This window comes from Arachis hypogaea, chromosome 18 (assembly GCF_003086295.3).
Source record: "Arachis hypogaea cultivar Tifrunner chromosome 18, arahy.Tifrunner.gnm2.J5K5, whole genome shotgun sequence".
Taxonomy (NCBI): Eukaryota; Viridiplantae; Streptophyta; class Magnoliopsida; order Fabales; family Fabaceae; genus Arachis; species Arachis hypogaea.
Window position 1 is genome coordinate 14,394,438 of NC_092053.1, and position 22,381 is coordinate 14,416,818.

At 38.6% G+C, this 22,381-nt stretch overlaps 1 protein-coding gene across 1 annotated transcript; it reads left to right on the top strand.

Moving 5' to 3' along the window:
• Positions 1-7,317: 7,317 nt before the first annotated feature.
• On the top strand, positions 7,318-22,181 carry LOC112769607 (UDP-glycosyltransferase 73C6-like). Its single transcript, XM_072224776.1, has 4 exons — positions 7,318-7,375; positions 9,565-10,056; positions 13,719-13,725; positions 21,197-22,181. The coding sequence occupies exons 1-4, from the start codon at positions 7,318-7,320 to the stop codon at positions 22,179-22,181; spliced, it is 1,542 nt and encodes a 513-aa protein (XP_072080877.1).
• The last annotated feature ends 200 nt before the right edge of the window (positions 22,182-22,381 follow it).

Here is a 22,381-nt window from a genome sequence, read left to right on the forward strand (position 1 = left end):
TCAGTTGTTTTAATTTCCAAGTTGATTTCTGAAGTGACCTACATGGTTCGAAAATGCTTTTTCTTTGGGCCTTAGGTATTGGACTTGCTGTTTCACTTGAGTAGTTAGTTCTAAGTTAGAAAATGTTTTCAATTTCCAAGTTGATTTCTGAAGTTACCTATATAAGCATTTTAATTAGAATATTTTCAACATACCAAAAGCATTCTTACTGTTAAAAGATAAACTTGTAGATACCTAGGGATTGGAAAAGTGGCATATAGTTCTTTCGACCACAGCATTTTTGTTGAGGCGGCAGTGATGGAGACTTTACCTGGTGAGTCCACAATTGAGTAGTTTGTTCCATTTCTCATTGTTTGGTGATAATGCCAGTGGTTTGGTTACTTCAATTTTCTCTGATGTACCAGGCACAACAAAGTCCTCTGATTCATCCTTTATGCTTTCTCTCACATCAATGGTGCGCAAACTCAGTACACAAGAGGCAGAAACAACTTACTCCGGTAAAAGAAATCCCAGAAATGCTGAATTTGTCGGCAATGTAGATTGTATATGGCAAACACGTATCAGAAACTATGCAGCTCTACAGCGGCACCAACTCTTCAAAAAGCTTCTCCACCGGTTCCCACAAAAATGCTTGTCGCGTTCAACAAATTAACGGCATTGCCAAGTGAAGGTAACATATCAAAATTCTCACACCCTTCTGGCAAATCTCTTGATGTGGAAATTGATGCTAAATTAATCGAATCTGATAACCAGAATCATTCTAATGAGCAAAGGTTTGGGGTTTATGTGATTCTTGCTGCTTTTTGTGGGGTTGTGACTATCGTGACAACAATGCTATGCTGAAGCAGTATTTTTGCAATGTCCATCACTGGGATCATATGGCCCGGTGCCACTAAAAGGAACACAACAAAATGGAGCTATGGTGTTATTGAATCCATTTTTGTTTTGGTGGATATCATAACTGGGTTTAGTCCACTGAATTTGGGTGGGTTTAATTCGTTTACTTGTGTGACATTTATAACTAATATTCCTTTCTTGGTATGTGTGTTTGCTTTATTATTCACCACACTTTATTTATATTATTTATATTATTTATAAACAAATTTTCCCGGGATAAACACAATCTCTTAAACTTTTTCAATTGCTTGTCGAAATAAGTGGCAGTAGCGAGTTTATTATTTGTATTCCAATGAGCTGATTGAGGAAAGAATTGGACCTATCAACGTTTTCAAGAGTTATATCTTGATGAGGATTAAGGCATATCTACTGTAAAAAAAATAGAGACAACATACTTTTTCAGAATATTAGTATACTTCTGCATAAGCTTATTCAGCTTTTGCCGTCCCTTCTTCAACTTTCCAATTGATGAATAACTCTTACTATCATCCCTTCTTTTCCAAAGTTAGGCTTGTATGTATTATGTAATGTGAGCTTTCATTTTCAACCTTTGTTATGTGTCCAACCATTTGGATTAAGACAACCACATTGGAAAAGAAGACGAGGGTGGATTGAGTTGTCTTCACGTCCTAAAGTACTTTGTCTGCCCCACCGCCTCTCGATTCATCACCACTTCAATTATAGTTGAGTGCTCTATGATGATTTTATTACCACAACTATCACCAACACTTAGATTGTGATCATTATAATCATATTCATATTCTTTATCATTTTCATCCAATGATATCCCATATTTTTTGAAGAATTCATCTAAAGTCATAGCTGGGATAAGAGACTTGATCTTGTGTTCTTCTTTTTCGTTGGCATCTTCTTCATTCGATTTCTTCGTTGGCATCTTATCAGTCGGCTTCTTGCTTTGGCCATCACCGTCATTGGTATTCATCTTGGCCTTATCATCTTCCACCTTTGATTTCTTCATTGGCCCCCTTCTTCCTAGTCAGCTTCTTCCCACTTTGACCCTCATGTTCATTGGCTTTTATCTTGACTAGATGATTTTCTTCGTTGAATTTCTTTGTTGGCATCTTGATTTGACCCTCACCTTCATTGATCACCTTGTCTTTGTTGTTTGTTATCTTCTTGGTTGGCATTTTTCTTTGACCTTCATCGTCAACTCTTGTCACCTTCTTTGTTGACATCTTCCCCTTTCCCTTGTTTTATCTTATCTTTGCTACTATCCCCACATGTAGCTAATACATGTCCCCTTTTGATTTGAAATTGTTTTAGCAATGCATAAGTACTCGTGAATTGAATTTTTCTGAATTCTTTACTAGACTCCTCATCTTTAAGGGATTTCTTTGTAACTCTATTTGTGATAGGGTCCTTAACTTTTTTCTTTTGGAATTTCCTTCATTGTACATCCTGTATCAAAAAAAGACAGGTCAAATAAAGCATCGACATAATTCAATTGCAAAAAAAGAGATCAAAGAGAGTATCAACATAATTCAATTACAACAAGAGAGGTCAAAATAAAGCATCAACATAATTTCAATTGCAAAATGAGAGAAAATAAAGGATCAACATATTTCAATTACAACAAAAGAGGTCAAAATAAAGCATCAACATAATTCAATTGCAAAAAGAGAGGAAAATAAAGGATCAACATATTTCAATTACAACAAGAGAGGGCAATTGCAAAAAAGGACGACAAGTAAAGCATCAACATAATTCAATTGCAAAAAAAGAGGACAAATAAAGCATCAACATAATCCAAGACCTTGTAGTCACTAAATTTCAGCATCATTGTCAAATTCATCCGACTCTATTTCTTTTTCTTTAGGTTTGATCTTCTTCGGTGTCACATCAACAATAGTAGGTCCCACACCCTGTCTAACCAAGTCTACCTCACCAATATCACTTAAGGGTATTGGATTATCGCATATTCATGTGGCTCTCTTATGTTAGGGTCAAATTGTAATTAGACACCAATGTTAAACAAGTCTCTTGCAACCGTTTTCATCACATAATGCTTTTGGAAAATATATAGATCTTTCACATAAAAGCACTGGTGTGCTTGGCTTGCCAACACAAATGGTTCATCTTGGTAGCATCTTTTGTTGAAATGAACATATGTCAAACCATAATTATCTTTCTCAGCCATAAACCACTCACACTTAAATAACACAATTTTAAATTGGCTATAATAGTATAACTCAACAATATCCATGATTCTACCATAATATCTTATATTGGCCTTGATTGGTTTTTTGTTCTTAACACTAGCAAAGCTTGTAGTTTCAGCCACCACAGTGACACCACTATTTTGTATTTTTCGCATCACTTCTCACCGCTTAGTTTAAATCTGTACCCATTGACGACATAAGCAAAAAATGATTTTGCAACTTTATTTGGAGCCTTAGACAACTGGCGTATCCAACCGGGAACATCATCCTTCACAACACGTCTTGTAAACCATTCTATAAAGTCTTCATTCTTATCTTTAACAACATTCCATTTTCACTTCCGCTTGTTTTGCTGTTGTTGCTCACCATGTTCTCTACAAGGGATGTGTATTATTATGTAATGCTACCAAAATTAGTCTAAGGAATAGAACAAATGAAAAGTGAAAAGTTACCTCATGTAAGGCTCTACATTAACGCAATTGTTCAACACATATGCATTTGCTTGAAGGAGTGACTTCTCATCCAAAATAATTAGTTGTCCTTTTTTTCCACCCAATGGACTTCCCTTGTTTATGAACAAATTTGAATCAGGATCTTTGGTTGAAGTGCCTTCATTATTATTCTGAGATACTCTATTGAATCTTGTTTTCACTCCCTCATGCAAATCTTGAACAAAAAGTTAAACACTCTTCAGCCAAATAACCCTCTACAATTGATCCTTCTAGACGACTTCTATTACAAACATACTTTTTTAGTGTGCACATGTATCTCTCAATCGGATACATCCATCAAAACTGGATGGGACCACCTAACCTTACTTCATTAGCTAAATGAATAGGCAAATGAACCATTATATAAAAAAAGATAGGGGAAAAATCCTCTTTAACTGGCACAAAGTCGCTATAATCTCTGACTCTAAACCATTAATCTCTTCTAAAGAGATTTTCTTTTGACATAGCCAATGAAAAATGGAACATAAGTGAACTAGAGGAACAACAACATGATCTGGAAGAATGCTCTTGATTGGTATTTGCAACAGGTAATGTAATATGAAGTGAGCATCATGAGTCTTGTAACCGTAAAGTTTTCTCTCTTCTTGTTGTACACAACAAGAAATGTTTGAAGCAGTTCCATTAGGCAATTTTGTTTTCTTCAAAACACCACAACAAATGGATTTCTCCCCTTTTGTCATGGAGAAGCATGCTCTAGCAAGTTTAGTTCTTTTGCCATCCTTCGTATTTATTGGGTGAAGATTCTTTCGAATGTCCATATCCTTAAGATTATTACGAGCCTTTGCATGATCCTTTGTCTTTCCAAGAATATCCAATAAGGCGCCAACTATACTGTCGACTATGTTTTTTTTATATGCATTACATCAAGGTTGTGCCTGATCACATAATACTGCTAATATGGTAACTAAAAAAAGATTGATCTTTTTTTTCATTGGCCTTTACTTTTGCTTTGCGTCTTCCCAAAAGCATTATCTACTGACTTTAGCATATCTAGAACCTCTTCACCTATTAACATTTGTGGTGGATCCCTAAATTCTATTTTTCCATTAAAAGATCTCTTGTTAGACCTCCAAGCATGATCACCTAGCAAAAACCTCTTATGGTCCATGTAAACTGTCTTTTGGCTATGTTTCAAATAACAAAAAGAAGTGTCATGGTTACAACAAGGGCAAGCCAACTTTCCTTTGGTACTCCAACCGGACAACATCGCATACGCTGGGAAATCATTGATTGTCCAAAGAAGTGAAATATGCATTTGAAAAGTTTCATTTTTAAAAGAATCATATGTATCTATCCCTGACATTCATAGCTCCTTCAGCTCTTCGATCAATGGTCGCAAAAAAACATCAATATTATTTTCTGGTGAACAAGGTCCAGGTATGAGCAAAGAGAGCATGCAATATTCTGACTTCATGGACATCCAAGGAGAAAAGTTGTACACCATTAAAACAACTGGTCATGTGCTATGTGACACGTTCATAGTTCGAAAAGGATTAAAACTGTCACTTGCCAAACCAAGCCTCAAGTTGCGAAGTTCTTTTGAAAAGTTTGGGTACTGATTGTCCAAGTTCTTCCATGCTTGGCCATCAGCAGGGTGCCTTATGCAACTGTCTTTCAAACGCTATTCATCATGTCACCTCAACGCCTCTGCTGTGTTTGGGCAACCTTATGAAGGATACTAAGTTCTAGACAGTTCGATGGACTGGTGACAATGATCGTAATGTGTTTGAGGTATAGACACATTCAAAGAAGGTTGGTGTGCATCTTAAAAGGCAAACTTGTACTTGCAATGTGTGGCAACTGACAGGTAGTAATTAAATATTGTATTTGACTTATATGTATTTAAGATATGCATTCTGCTGCACGTATGTCAATGCCACTTAATCATCTGTAGGAATACCATGTGTTCATGCATTGGCAGCTATTCAAGAGAGGTGTGACAGGCCAGAACCATATGTGCACCATTGGCTAAAGATGGATGCATTTAGAGCAACATATGAGCATGTCATCAAACCTGTCAACTCAGAAGAGTATTAAGTAAAGACTGGACTACTATCTCCAGAGCCACCTAGTATTAGAAGGCCTACAGGCCACCCCACGAAGAAAAAAAGGAAGGCGGACCCAGTTGAGGACGTGCGTGATGGAACAAAGGGATGAAGAACATTCAAGCTTACTTGTCAAAAATGTGGTGAAGTTGGTCACAATGCAAAACACATGCAAAGGACCACTAAAGCCTAAACCCCCACCAAAGAATAAGGGTAAGAAAAAGGGTAGTGGAAGTAGATCCACCACTGCACTACGGTCAAAGGAGGAAGTACAAGTAACCCTGCCCCTCAACTACAACCACAGGTACTATTCTAAATTGGATTAAATTTGATGAATTATATGCCATTTATGTATTTACTTGTCTTGTCAATTCATGTGGCGTCAAGAGCACATTACTAACTCATCTAACCAAGTTGCAGCAACAACAAGTTTTAGGCCTCCAAGACTCGAACAACAAATTTTGAGACCTCATGCAGCTCCAGTCACTACTCCAACACCTCATGCGACACTTGTTCCAGCTCCAAGACCTTCACCCCCATCTACTCTAACTCCTCGATCTACAGGCCATCTGCACCTGCACTTAGGTCACTCCATCTGAATCAGATACCAAGAGTCTCTTCAGAAGCAATTGCTGCTACAAACTTTGAAACTGCTGCCAAAATATTCAAGTTCATGCCTACACCAGGACTCAAGCTTCAAAAGAAGAAATGATACTGCTATGTGATCTTATGCTGACCGTAGTTATTTTGTTTAGTTTTTTTAGACCATTTGGTAACCTATTGTGGTTATGTAGTGCAGCTATGCAACTTTAAGATAGACTTTTGGAATGTATCTTTGATGCTAGAAGCAGATATAAACTGGCTAAAAGTAAGTTTTTGGTTGGAATATTCGAAAACGTTGATGCTTGGTTTCAATTATGTGAAATTATGGTTATTCACTATTTTGATAATTATGAGTGCTTTGATTTTTATTAAATCAGGTTCTTGGAGCATTATTTTGTGAATGCACATGATTATAATATTGGACAAAGGAAGTTTCATTAAACAATTCTGACATACTACATATTAGCAATTACACTTTGATCACTTATCCAACTACAAGATATCTTTCCATTATAAGAACCTAATTCTATTCCTTTTTTACATACATCCTTCCTACAAAAAGACAAATAAAAAAACCTAGTATAAAACAAATACACTTCTGCATTGACTGCTATGCTCCCTCCTTTTACTTGCATTTTTAGTCTTCTTCTCCAATTCATCTGCCAAATCTGTCAACTTTTTCACCCTCTCTTCCAGTACAACATTATACTGGCTACCTTGTATTTCATAGGAAAAAATCTTGTCAAACCATATAAAGAATTCACAGTGTGAAATATTTTCCTATATTAAAGGGTAAAATGCAAAAAATCAGAGTAAATCCATGAACAAAATTTTGCAATCCATAAGAAGGTAAGCATACCCTATATTTCTTACCCTGTAATAAGAACACCCAAAGAAAGGTCTTCTTGGATTCTTCTCTTTCCAGACTCCGCAACAATGGCATAGGCTCCGCAGTGGCATCTTGGATTCTCTCCTCTTGCAATTCCATATTTATCGCCACTTGAAGCACTGCTAGTGCTACCATCTCCGCCACCTCTAGCTCATCGACGATAAGAGCTTGTTCAATTCCCTCCACTTGCCATGGTTTCACGTTTTCAGAGTAACGAAGATGGTGATGACCTCCAGACCATTGTTTCAGGTTTTAAGGCATCATACAATAATGTTTTTGTTGTTGTCTTTTTAGGGATCAATTTGTCTTCAATCTAACGGGTCACTTAATGTCTGACTCACCTTAACGTGACATGTTGGACTCCATCGTTAGGATTTTACGGAGTAAACTAATAGAAGGACTAAAGTGACGGACGTCTATAAACATTGGGAACTAATTGTGTAATTAAATTTTGTTGGAGACTAAAACGTCCACTTCAAAATTCGTTGGGGACCAATTTGAATAAATACTCTAGATTTTTTAAACTTAACTAAGTATTTATTATCATAATTAAAAATTAATTATTTTCTAAACTCAACCATTTGATTATTTGAATATAGTATCATATTTTTTTCCTTTCTTTTAAAAAAAATTGAGATGTGAGTTTAATCTCTATGCGTGGCTAATGTAATAGTTTTTTACCTTTTATTTTAGTATGTTTAATTTTTTTTCTTTGTATGTTTGGAATCCAAGAACCAAGAATTAACTTGTCTATTCATCTATTTTTATATTTACTTATAAAAAATAAAAATTTTAACAAACAACTTATATATGTGTGGCCGGCCGTCTTCCCCCAACTGGTTTTTTTTTTTTTGGACTTTGGGCTAAGCCCAATAACCCAAACCTGACTCTAAGAGCCACTCAATACCCACTCCCTAACCCAACTGGTTAAATTCAACAACGATAATGAATTTCTCAGGATAGGAGGGATGGATATACATGGACTCATGGAGACAGACTGAAACGTTCAAATAAGTAATTGGACAGGTTGTCAAATCCAATGGGAAATCTCTTGCACTTTGTGCATTCAGATATACATACGTACATAATTTCATCGGATCCAAAGACACATGATGTTGATTGTAAAGAGATTTTCGGAGACACAACACAATAATATATGAATCAATTATGGACATACATTAAGTCATTAAAATAGAATATATTAAAATATATATTAAAAATAAATTAAATTATATATATTTATATAAAAAAATTAAAATTAGTAATTTTTTAATATTTTTGTTATTATTTAGCAAGTACAAATATTAAATTATATTTAATAAATAAATTTTATTAATTTATGTGTGTAAACTCTAAAAAATATAGATACAAACTGTATTGATTTATATGTATAAAATTTTGATAAATATAAATGCAAACTATATGTTTTTTGTGTGCAAATCCTGTAAATATGAGTTCAAATTATTATTGACTAAGTACTAGCAAAAAATAATAATATTTGCTAGTTATATAACATTATTTTATTTATATAAAAGTAGGGACGGACATAGGGGGAGAGTGGAGGCAACGACCCCACTAGCTTTTTTTTTTTTAAATTAATAGTAATAAGTTATTAAGTATGATTTAATTTTTTAAAAAATTTATTTAGAATTTAGTTTAGTATAAATAAAAGTCCAGTCTAATTCAAATATTAATGATTTGTAATATCTAAAAAGTAAATAACAATATTAAAAAAATCTGAAAAAGATATTATTACTAATATTTTTAATTAAATAAAATTTTTCAAATCCGATAAAATAGATTCTTTTTCTTTGTGTGACCGTCCTTCTTGATTCATTTGATAGTAATTCTCTCTGATTCACCTGCTACAACTGAGAGATTTTTTCAGTTATAAATATTGTGAAATAACTTAGAAACAAAATGAAAGATAAAATTTTTGTTAATTGTCTTTTAATTATATTGAAAAGAAAATTACTGAAAAATTTGCCACAAAAAGAATCCACCCCTTCGTTAGTAAAAAATACACACATATTTTTTATACTTTAAAATATATTCTCTATCGTTATATTTTTTATAATATATTTTACATTATATAATTTTTTGCATAATTTTTTAATATTATATATGTTATTGACGCTATGATAATATTTCTGAATCTATCCCTATATACAAGTACATCATAATAATAACTTATTTTAGTGTGCAGATAATATATTTATATATGAATTGATGATTATACTATTTTTTAATTTTTTAATAATATAAAGGATATTTTATTTTATATTTTATCAAATAATTTTATTAAAAATAAAAAATATATAATATTTTTTAGATTGCCTATGTAGACATTTACGTCATCAAAACCGAAATGTAGTTTATAAAGCTAGAGTCCAAGTAAAATTATTCAATACACTAAACCTAAATTATCCATTTTCAAGGAAACAAAAATGGCTCCCCAAACACCACAGCTCCATTTGTTCTGTTTCCATTAATGGCACAAGGCCACTTGATTCCGATGATGGACTTAGCAAAGTTATTACTTCAGCACAATAACAATATTATTGTCACGATTATCACAACCCCGCAAAACGCAGCAAGATTCACATCAACCTTCGCTCGCTACATTCATTCCGGTTACCAGATTCGACAAATCCAGCTTCAGTTTCCATATCAAGAAACCGGCTTGCCAGAAGGATGTGAGAATCTTGACATGCTTCATTCACTTGGCAATGCTTTCAATTTTTTCAACGCAGCAAGTCTTCTAAGGGAACCGGTGGAAAAGATCTTCGAAGAGTTGTCGCCGCCGGCATGCTGCATAGTCTCCAATATGAATCTACCGTACACGATCCACGTCGCTAAGAAATTCAAGATTCCAAGGGTTTCTTTTGCTGGAGTTAGTTGCTTCTGTTTAATGTGTTATGATGCTTTGTGTACCTCACCGATATTCTCGGCCAAATCTTCCAATATCTTCGGCAAACAAACCATACAACCGAGAATAAACCCATTAATTCAAATCATACCGAGATCCTTGTGTAACAGAATTTCGAAATCAAATCCTACTAACAACAGCACCGAGCATTACTCGAGGTCCAACCTATTTAACCAGACGAGCTTAACTCGCCAAAACAGGATATACAGGGCAATCACCACCTACTCATCACTTCCCAGTTTCATTTTCTTAACGTTATTACTTTTAAGTTTGTTATTCTCGTAATTGACTTGAGCGTCGGAGTCCTTTTTGCAGGGTCCACGCCGAGGTCAAAGGTTCGCAGGAGAACGCTTCCGAATCCTCTCACTGTTGTGACGCCGACCATACTTCGGAAGCATACTCTGGACGGAACAATTGGCGCCCACCGTGGGGCCCGATTTTTTCTTCATTTTCAAGTGTAACCCCATACACCTTGTGCTCTTTCTTATTTTTTCAGGAACTGAAGCATGACGGATCAATCGGGCACCCATCAGCATGCCGGTCCCGACCTTGTGGCAGCAAACGCGACATTACTCGCAGAAAATCAGCGAATGGCTGAGCTATTAGCCACCTTGCAGAATAAAGGTGAAAGGAAAAATATCAACAAAGAAGTAAACACTGATCAGCAAGACGAACACCAATCAGAGTCCAATGCCAAAACGGAGGAGAAAACCCCGAAGACCGGGAGGCGGCGAGCTAACCCCTTTTCTGAAGAAATTATGAGCTTTAAGATGCCTCAAAATTTTACGCTCCCTATGACGCTGGTACCTTATAAAGGGATCGGAGATCCTAAGATTCATGTTACTAAATTTGAGTCTATGATGTTCCTCAATAGTGACTCCGATCTCATATTATGCCGTTCTTTTCCTACTTTTTTGGATGGTGCTGCGCTGTTATGGTTTTCTAATTTGCCTGCAGGTTCAATAACGAGTTTCGACGACTTTTCCAAGCTCTTTATTAATCAGTTCACGGCCTCCAAGATTTACGTACGAGACTCAAACTATCTCAGTACTATCAAACAAGGAACGCACGAGAGCCTGAAGGACTATATGACTCGCTTCACGACGGCGGCTATGGAGATCCCTAACCTTAATCCAGAAGTCCAACTGCACGCCATAAAGAGTGGTTTGCGCCCAGGGAAATTCCAAGAAGCAATAGCAGTAGCAAAGCCAAAGACATTGGAGGAGTTTCGAGAAAAAGCGACTGGGCAAATCGAAATAGAAGAATTACGAGAAAATCGGAGGAGTGAAAGGCAGCCGAACAAAAGGGACGAGGATAGGCCAACTGCCAAAGACACTAAGAAGCCCTTCAGGCTAACACCTAAATATGACTCGTACACCAGATTCAATGCCAGGAGAGAAGACATCATCAAGGAGATACTACATAACAAACTGATAAAGCCACCGAGCAGAGCCGGCTCATACCAAGACCAACGTTATGTGGACAAATCCAAACGCTGCGCCTTTCATCAGAAGTTCGGCCACACCACTGATGAATGTGTAGTCGCAAAGGACCTCTTGGAAAGACTAGCAAGACAAGGGCACCTAGACAAGTACATCAGTAGCAAAACAAGGGGGACCTCCGACGACCCTAGCGATCGACGCCAAGAGCGAGCTTCGCACACCTTGGATAAAGCCAGAGCCCAACCCCCACCGACCAGGGGAATCATCAATTGCATCTCTGGGGATTCGCAAGCGGAGGTGAAACCAGTTCAGCGCGAAAGCGACGATACAGGGATATGCTAACACTCCAGCGAACGGCCGATGTATCGACAGCCAAACCGAGAATACCTAACATATATTTCAAACAGTCAGACTGTCAAACCAACTCAGATAATCTGAACGACCCCGTAATGATCTCCATTCAAGCAGGGGACCTCCTAGTGAAGAAAGCCCTCCTCGACCCCGGCAGTAGTGCCGACGTCCTTTTTTATTCAACTTTCAAAAAGATGAAGCTCAGCGAACGAACCCTGCTACCCTCTACGGGGGAGCTGATCGGATTTTCAGGGGAGCGCGTGTCAATTCTCGGTAGCATTTGGCTAAAGACGACCTTAGGCGAACATCCCATGAGCAAAACCAAGGACGTGCAGTTCCTCGTAGTCGATTGCATTAGCCCATACAATATTATTTTGGGTAGACCTTTTCTAAATTCTTTTGGTGCCATTGTTTCCACGCTTCATTTATGTGTCAAATTCCAGGTACAAGAGGACCAAATAGCCACCATACATTCCGACCACATTGAAGCTCGCAGGTGTTACAATGAAAGCTTGAAAATCAGAACAGATATCTGGCAAAGACCTAGGCCAACCCAAAGCACATACAACGTCGCTAACATATCAGGCATTGCCGAGCTCGATCCACGAGGAGATCTCCATGACAAGCCAGCACCAATAGACGAGCTTGAAAAGGTACAATTGGATAACAATGTTAACCACTACACTCACATCAGCTCTTCTCTCCTTTCAGGAACAAAACAAAAGATAACAAGCCTACTTCGGCGAAATGCCGATCTCTTTGCCTGGACACCAACAGATATGCCTGACATTGACCCGAACCTCATATGCCACAAATTGCAAATTTATCCAAGGGCACAACCTGTCTCCCAAAAGAAACGAAACATGGGAGACGAGAAGCGCGCAGCATGTCTCGAGGAAACCCAGAAGCTCCTCTGAGAAGGATTCATAGAAGAGCTCCGATTCACAACGTGGCTATTAGGGGTGTTCGCGGTGCGGTTTGGTTCGGTTTTTAAGAGAAAAGCCATCCGATCCGATCGTCTAATTAAAGTGCGGTTCGGTTTGGTTCGATTTTTTTGTCAAGGTCATCCGAACCAAACCAAACCAATTAAAATCGGTTTGGTTTGGTTCAGTTTGTTCGGTTTTTTCAATCAAATAAAAAAAAATTCTACCATACTATTATGCAAAGTCATAACATTGAAATCGACAAACCGAAATAACACTTTTCTTATTGTATCGAAGTTTATATCATCTCTCTTAAAAAGAGGACCAACAATATTTCCAAAATTTCACAAATTTGGATAACACATATATAACTAGTTACATACTTAATGCTAAACTCTATACCAACAGCAGTGTTTAAATCCGAACCCAACCCATTAAAATTTGTACCATCTCTTGAAGAGAAGATTGAAAAAGGATGATGATGATCACTATGGAGAAGGGACAGATGCTGATAAAATTTCTTAAAAGAGATTAGAAATAGGTCTTGGGGCTGCTTCTCCTGAGCTCATTAGCTCATCCATGGCACGGTGAGGGTTTGTCTTGTGCTTCTCACATAGCTTTGGCAAATACACTCCTGTAAGGAAATAATATACATTCAATATCTTATCTCAAAAAAGCAAAAACGAGTTCAAGTAAGGAAGACTAAAAGCAGGGAAGGCATATATGATTGCTTACTAGTTGCCATGATTGAGAATAACAGAGATCTTTAACCCAAATAAGCAGATTGAAGATCTGCAGTGAAAGAATGCGAGTTAGGAAAACAATATAAAGCATCCATGTTCTGTATATTAAAATTATGCTCAAATTGATACATAACAAACTTCAAATACTCAATATGTGGGATACATATCCCCAACTTAGCTTCTACCTAATCATGCATAATCAAGCCATATAGTTTGGACGGTTTAGCATTGGATTTCAGGATGTACCAATTTGGTCGAAATAACAATAATTTTGAGACAGGTAGTAGTATTGAGCAAGTGGAACTACTTTCCATCAAATTAGAACAGAAAAATGAAACAAACATATTCACCATGAAATTTTCTTTATTTTAAAAATCCACAGGTTTCTTAACTTAGAATATGAAAAAAATTTCCAGTTTCCCACTGCATATTTTATCAACTTCAATGTTGAAACATTGAAGAACACCTCCAGCTACTCTTAGCATTAGCAATTACCAAGTTATCAACATTCAACAATAAATCAATAACCAGCATCCAGCAATAAACTGAAAAATAAATCTATAACCAGCAATCCAGCAATACCAAATTATCAACAATAAACTGAACAATACACTGATCTCAATACATTGAACAATAATTCAATAACCAGTAATACCAAATTACCAACAATAAACTAAACAATAATATGAACAATAAAATGAACAATAAACACTTAAACAGCAACCAGCAAGGCAGCAAGGCAGCAACAAAACCAACAATAAAATGAACCACTAAACAGCAACCAGCAAGGCAGCAAGCATGACATTTCCAATATAATGAACCAATAAACAACAACAAAATGAACCACTAAACAGCAATAAAATGAACCATTAATCAGCAACCAGCAAGGCAGCAAGCAGGACATTTCCAATATAATGAACCATTAAACAACAATAAAATGAACCACTAAACAGCAACCACCAAGGCAGTAAGCAAGACATTTCCAATATATTGAACCATTAAACAACAATAAAATGAACCATTAAAAGCAAGCCAGCAACAGCAAGTAGCAACTAGCAACAAATCAACAATGCATTTGTCTGTAAGTATTAACGTGGAAAAAAAGGCTATAAATCAACAAAACTTAGCAACAAATCAACAGATCAACAGCAAGTAGCAACAAATCAACACTAATGAGAAAATCCAAATAGCAGATATAAATGATAAAAGGCTATAAAAGCAGGACATTTCCAATATATGAACAGAATTACCAGTAAACAACAAATGGTAAACATTACCTGAATCGGTGGCTCAAGCTCCATATTGACTTGGGAGGAAGGCTGAGTGGGAGACTGGGAGGTGCTGGGTTGAACTGATGATCGTTCGTGGCCAGAACCCAGAAACGCTGCTGGGTGGTGGTGTCTCAACAGCGACGGCGTGGTGCTTTGCTGCCGTGTCGAGTCAGTGGGTGGTGGCGTGCTTGCCTGATGTGCGACGGGAGCAAGGCTTCGTGTTGGACTGTTTCTCTGCTCTGTCCGCGTCTTCGCGAAGAGGAAGGCTTCATCTTGGCCTGATGTGCGACGGGCCGAAGTCTTCGCGGTGGTGGGTGCCGCAGGCACGGGTGCGCAGGTCAGCAGGTGTGGAGATTTGGAGAAGAGAGAGCGATGGGAATTTGGGGGTTAGGGTTAGACGCTCACACACTAGCGCACAGTTACGTTTGGGGGGTGGGGGTCTGGTGGGGGGTAGGGTTAGTAATGTTTAGGGTTTTTTCCTAACCGGTTCGGTTCGGTTCGGTTAGGGTTTTCAAAGTCAAAACCGAAAACCGAACCGAACCGCACAAAAAACAGCAAAACAAATTTTTTTCGGTGTTTTCGATTTTTTATTATTTCGGTTTTCGGTTTTTTCGGTTCGGTCCGTCAATTTAGTTCGGTCCGGATCGGTTTTGAACACCCCTAGTGGCTATCAAACGTGGTTATGGTAAGAAAGGCCTCAGGTAAGTGGCGAATGTGCGTAGATTTCACTAACTTGAACAAAGCATACCCCAAGAATGCCTATCCACTCCCATGCATAGATAAATTGGTAGATAATGCATCAGGATATAATGTTTTAAGTTTTTTAGACGCATATTTTGGCTACAATCAGATATTAATGCATCCAAAAGATAAGGATAAGACAGCTTTCATAACTGAACTGGAAAATTACTGTTATACTGTTATGCCTTTTGGCCTTAAGAATGCAGGGGCTACCTACCAACGCTTCATGGACAAAGTCTTCAACAAACAAATAGGGAAAAATCTGGAGGTATATGTTGACGACATGGTCGTAAAGTCAACAAGAGCACACCCATGATGCCGACCTAGAAAAAGTGTTCGGTCAGTTAAGGAAACACAACATGCGACTCAACCCGGAGAAGTGCGCCTTTGGAGTTAAGGGGGGAAAGTTCTTAGGCTTCATGCTGACATCAAGAGGCATCGAGGCAAATCCCGAAAAATGTGAAGCGATCATTAACATGAGACATCCCCGAACAGTAAAGGAGGTCCAGAGACTAAATGGAAGGCTGGCCGCATTTTCTCGATTCCTACCAAGTGTATCAACACATTCTCAGCATTTTTTCAACATACTAAAAAGGCAAACAAAGTTTAACTGGAATACGGAGTGTGAAACAGCTTTTCAGAAATTGAAGGCCATAATCTCGTCCCCGCCGATCTTACAGAAGCTGAACCCCGAAAAGCCACTACTGTTATACTTGTCAGTATCTCCAAAGGCTATCAGTTCAGTACTCGCCATGGAGATAAAGGATAAGCAGGAACCAGTCTACTTCGTTAGTAAAACATTGCAAAATGCCGAACTCAGATATCCACCGATGGAGAAACTAGCGTATGCACTGATACTTACAGCAAGAAGATTAAGGCATTACTTCCAAAGCAATAAAGTCATCGTTAGAACAAATCAGCCCTTGCGACAGATTCTTACCCGACCCGAGGTCTCAGGAAGACTCACCAAATGGTCGATAGAATTATCTGAATTTGACATAACATACGAGCCGAGGACGACAGTAAGGGCACAATTCTTGGCAGATTTTGTAGCCGAGTTAACAGACCAAGCAGATCATGAACACACATGGGAGCTCTACGTAGATGGGGCTTCAAACTCAGAAGGATCGGGGGCAGGAGTATACTTAACAGACAAATCCGACCTCCAAGAAAAACAGTCAATCAAATTCTCATTTCAAACAAGTAACAACCAAGCCGGGTACGAAGCCCTACTCGCCAGCCTTCGACTTGCACAATCCCTAAACATAACACACCTACAGGTATATTGCGACTCATAGCTGGTGGTACAGCAGGTGACCGGGAATTTTCAGGTAAAGGACCAATTGTTAGAAAAATATCACACACTGGTAAGAGAACTCATACCTCACTTCACTTCCATACAAATCACACATATAGCTCGAGAACAAAACACCCGAGCAGATGCTTTATCAAAACTAGCAACAACTAGGAAGAGTATGCATGATTCTGTTATATCTCAGCTAACCCTCGCTGAACCGAGCTTTGGCAAAAGAATATTTTCTATCTCACAGGAACAAGACTGGCGAACACCATACAAGCAATACCTACAAACTGGAACCATACCAACAACCATCAAGGATGAACGAGCATTTAAAAGGCGAGCAACATCTTTCACATTGATAGGAACCGATTTATACAAGAGAGGCTTCTCCCAACCACTACTAAGATGTCTAAGCACAGATGAAGCTAAGATTGCCATGGATGAAACCCACGAAGGAGTATGCGGTAACCACATTGGAGGAATAAGCCTGGCATCTAAGGTCGCCAGAGCGGGCTACTATTGGCCAACAATGAAGAGTGATTGCATTGAAAAGGTAAGAAGATGCGACAGCTGCCAAAAGCACGCACCATCAATACACAACCTAGCCGAGAACCTACATACCTCGGAGGTAAGCTGGCCGTTTTATAAATGGGGGCTTGATATTCTCGGCCCATTCCCCAAAGCTCCCGGATAGGTAAAATATTTACTTGTAGCAATTGATTATTTTTCGAAATGGATAGAAGCCACACCTCTAGCAAAAATAGGGGCTGAAAAAGTCCGAGCTTTTCTTTGGAAAAACATCATTTGTCGTTTCGGCATACCACATGCCATTATAACTGACAATGGTCAGCAGTTTACCGATCAAAGCCTGGTAGAATTTTTGCAGGGTTTCAAAATTAAGCATCATTTTTCATCAGTGGAACACCCGCAAACAAACGGACTCGCCGAGGCAGCTAACAAGGTAATTCTTATGGCACTCAAGAAAAAACTCGGCGAAGCTAAAGGAGAGTGGGCAGAGTTGATCCCAGAAATACTGTGGAGTTACAACACAACGAAACAAACAACCACCAAGGAGACCCCCTACCGACTCGTTTACGGCGCCGACGCAATGATCCCAGTCGAAATCGCCCTAACATCAGCAAGAGCAAAAGAAACCTCGGCACCAAACAATGATGACGTCAGACAAATAGAACTGGATACAATAGAGGAAGACAGATACAAGGCCGAGATAAGACACAAGGCAATGCAAAACATAATAAGAAGGAAATACAACAAAATGGTCAAATCCAGGTCTTTCGCAGAGGAGGACCTCGTCTTAAGACGAACAGAGGAGGCAAGGAAACCACAAGCACACGAAAAGCTCGCCGCAACATGGGAAGGTCCTTACAGAATAACAAAAGTCCTCGGCAACGGAGCATACAAACTTTAAACATTACAAGGAAATGACATCCCTGGAATATGGAATGTATCATCTCTTAGATCCTACTTATCATAAGAAGATATGGACATGGGGAGACACTCTTTTTCCTACGCACAAGGTTTTTCCAAAAAACAAGGGTTTTTCTTGGAGAGGTTTTAATGAGGTCCCCCACCCCATATCAGTCATGTACTCAACAGAAATAATCAAATATACACTTCTAGCCAGAATATCTAATTATCATAACCACTACACCAATAGTGTCAAATACTGAGATAATGTGCGCACATCTACAATCAAAACATCAAACTCCCTATATGGGTACAAAATATCTAAGTCCAATTAAACAAAATAAATTACCAAAGCAGTCCTCTAATCTGCTCCCTTCTCCACTGATTCACTTTCACCCTGATTCTCAGGCAGGGTACCATCATCCATGAGGCGACCATTGCTTACAATTTTTGTTACATCAAGCAAACTCACATCAGCATCCAGAGCGACAACACCAATCTGAGCTACAGCCCGATCAAAGCCAAGAGTAAAGGCAGTCAAAACTTCCTCTTCAAGCTCGGCAACTCTTGCCTTCAATCCCACCAGCTCGGCAACATTTGCCTCCAAGTCACCCTTCAACTTAACAACTTCAGTTTCAGAAGCCTTCTTCACATTCTTTACCTCAGCCCTTAATTTCTCAATCTTTGAATCCCTCTCCTGCAATGATTCCTTAAGCTTCTTCACAGCAGCCACATTATCTGCATCTAAGATAGCGTCCAATTCAGAGGTGCGCCCAATCGATAGCAAACGAGCACCCATGACCTAAAATAACAAAGGTCGTCAATCAATACTCAAATCAAGTAAAACAAAAGAACTAACACCACAAGTAAAGCAAACCTGCAGATAACGTGCGACTCCTATCTTCCCAGCATCATGAATCGTCTTCACATCAGCATCAACCTGGGCAAACTCATCAGCTACTGCCATGAACGAAAACGAAGCCGACCATATAGAGTTACTCGGCCCATCCCTATAACCATGAAGGACAAGTTGACTCTAGTAGGCAGACTCAATCTCCTATGCCGTAAAGACAACATTATCCTCCTTCACCCCAGTCAGATCCACCACCTTTGAAGGTCCCCCACCTCTTTTCCTCTTAAGAGGAATCTCCTGACCAACAGAACCCCCACCCTCTTTTCCCACATTTGTTGAAGATTCTTCTTTTTCCTTCTTCTTAGCCTTAGAAACGAAAGCCTTCAAATTAGCAGTAGTTAAAGTTGAAGCCTTTTCACCTAGCAAAAACAACCAACAAAATCAGATAACTCCTGAAAATATTAACACGAGAAAACCAACAAAAGGCATACCTAGATATTCATCTAAAGCCTCCCTATTCCCCTCGAGCCTCAGCAAGGCCTGAATAGACAAAAGCTCGGAGGACGACATAGTAGACATAAGAAAACCGATAAGATAATCCTCACTCTTCACCCTATCCTCGCACTCTAAAACCTGTCGAGGATCAGGAGACCAGAAAATCGGAAACCTCTCTTCCATCATAGCATCAAGATAAAAAGGATAACACTCCTCACAAATCTGAACCTTCACAAAAAACTCTTTGAAATCCTTAAAAGAGGACTTGTACAGGCTGAAGATAGCTCGTCCAGGGTGACTACTTAAGTTCACCCAGCCACCCTTCCAAACACCCTTCGCTTGAAATAGCGAAAAGAACACCCCAAGGGAAGGATAACAATCCAGATACTCCACAAGACACTCAAAGGCACGAACAAAAGCCCACGAATTAAGGTGAAGCTGCGTGGGAGCATAATTTAACAGAGATAACACACCACATTCAAAATCAGTAAAGGGAAAGCGAACACCCAATTCCGTCAACAAGCAAGTATACATGTAAAAGTACGCCCAGTCACCCCTTTTCTCACACACCCTATCACTTTTCTCGCAAGGCAAGAACCTAACCCTCAAACTGTCTCCACCCGTGACCTACCTCGCATTGTTCAATTGCGACAGCATATCAAAACTACTAAACACTGAAGCCCGTGACTTAACGTCGCTATCAACCCAGCCATAAGGGTCATTTTCATCCACATCAACTCCCTTCTTACCCATGCAAACTAACTACAAACAGTAACGAAAAAGACAAATGAAAAATGAAAGAAAGTTACCTTTCTTACTCATCTTGCTACTCAAAAACAAAAACCAAACTCGCAGAAGCCTAACGGATAAGGGGACAAGGAGTTACTTCGACACATTACTCCACGTAACCCTCCCACTTCCCCATTAATCACAACTGGCGTCTCCCCACTTCCCGCCTACGAAAAAAAAAAACACAAACACCAACAACACACAAAAACAAAACATAGTTTGCGCAAAGCCCAATTATCTAGGCCCAAAGCAGCTTAGCAAGAGAAACACGTTAAGCTTGGGGCTACCCAGGCAATACATCCACATTAAAACTCCAAAAACAAACAGGCCGAAGATATAGAAAAGCTCAACATGTTCCTCATGCCGAGCTTGGGGGCTGTGTACCTCACCGATATCCTCGGCCAAATCTTCCAATATCTTCGACAAACAAACCATACAACCGAGAATAAACCCATTAATTCAAATCATACCGAGATCCTTGTGTAACAGAATTTCGAAATCAAATCCTACTAACAACAGCACCGAGCATTACTCGAGGTCCAACCTATTTAACCAGACGAGCTTAACTCGCCAAAACAGGATATACAGGGCAATCACCACCTACTCATCACTTCCCAGTTTCATTTTCTTAACGTTATTGCTTTTAAGTTTGTTATTCTCGTAATTGACTTGAGCGTCGGAGTCCTTTTTGCAGGGTCTACGCCGAGGTCAAAGGTTCGCAGGAGAACGCTTCCGAATCCTCTCACTGTCGTGACGCCGACCATACTTCGGAAGCATACTCTGGACGAAACACTTTGCATACAAGTAATGTGAGGAATAGTGTTGAGGATGAAATAGAGTACTTCGTTATACCGGATTTACCGGATGAAATTGAAGTCACTAAATCGCAGGTACCGACACAGGTGGACGAGAATTGGAGCAGGTTTAGTGAAGAGATTTATGCAGCTGAAAGTGGTTCTTTTGGAGTAATCATGAATTCGTTTCAAGAATTGGAGCTTGAGTATGAAAGAATGTACAAGACGGTTAAAAAAGATAAAGTGTGGTGTGTTGGTCCGGTGTCACTGATCAACAAGGATCAGTTGAAGAAGGTTCAAAGAGGAAATAATGTTTCAGTTGAAGAGTGGAAGCATCAAAATTGGCTTGATTCTCAAAAGCCAAAGAGTGTGATTTATGCATGCCTTGGAAGCTTAAGTAATGTAACTACAATTCAATTGATTAAGATTTGTTTAGCCTTAGAAGAATCTATAAGACCCTTCATTTGGGTAATTAGAGAAGGGAATCAATTAGAGGCGCTAGAAAAGTGGATTAAGGAAGATGGTTTTGAAGAAAGAATCAAAGGTAAGAGTCTTATAATTCGAGGTTGGGCTCCTCATCTACTAATACTGTCACATCCTTCAAGTGGAGGGTTCCTGACACACTGTGGCTGGAACTCTACTTTGAAAGCTATATGCACCGGCATGCCGATGCTGACGTGGCCGTTATTCGCAGACCAGTTTTTGAATGAAAAACTAGTTGTCAAAGTACTAAAAGTTGGAGTGATGGTTGGTGTGAAAAGTCCTACTACTTGGGGGAAGGAAGAGGAGGTTGGTGAACTGGCTAAGAAAGAGGATATTAAAATAGTAATAGAGGAGTTAATGGATGAGAATAATGGTGAATGTGAAGAAAAAAGAGAAATGATAAGAAAGTTAGCGGAAATAGCTAAAAGATCTGTAGAAGAAGGTGGATCTTCTCATAGTAACTTGACTGTATTTATCCAAGAAATTTTAAATAAAAAAATGGGAGGTATATGATAATATGATTTTCCAAACTAATGGCAAACAATGTAATTGCAAATGTGTGAGAGTTTTTAGTATGCTTAATTTTTGCTTTGTGTGTTTGGAATATCCAAATATTTGACTATAGGGTTCTTCAATGTATAATATGTGGTTTGCACTTGGAATCCAAGAATGATCTTGCTTATTAAATATTAATCCATTTTTATATGTAATTT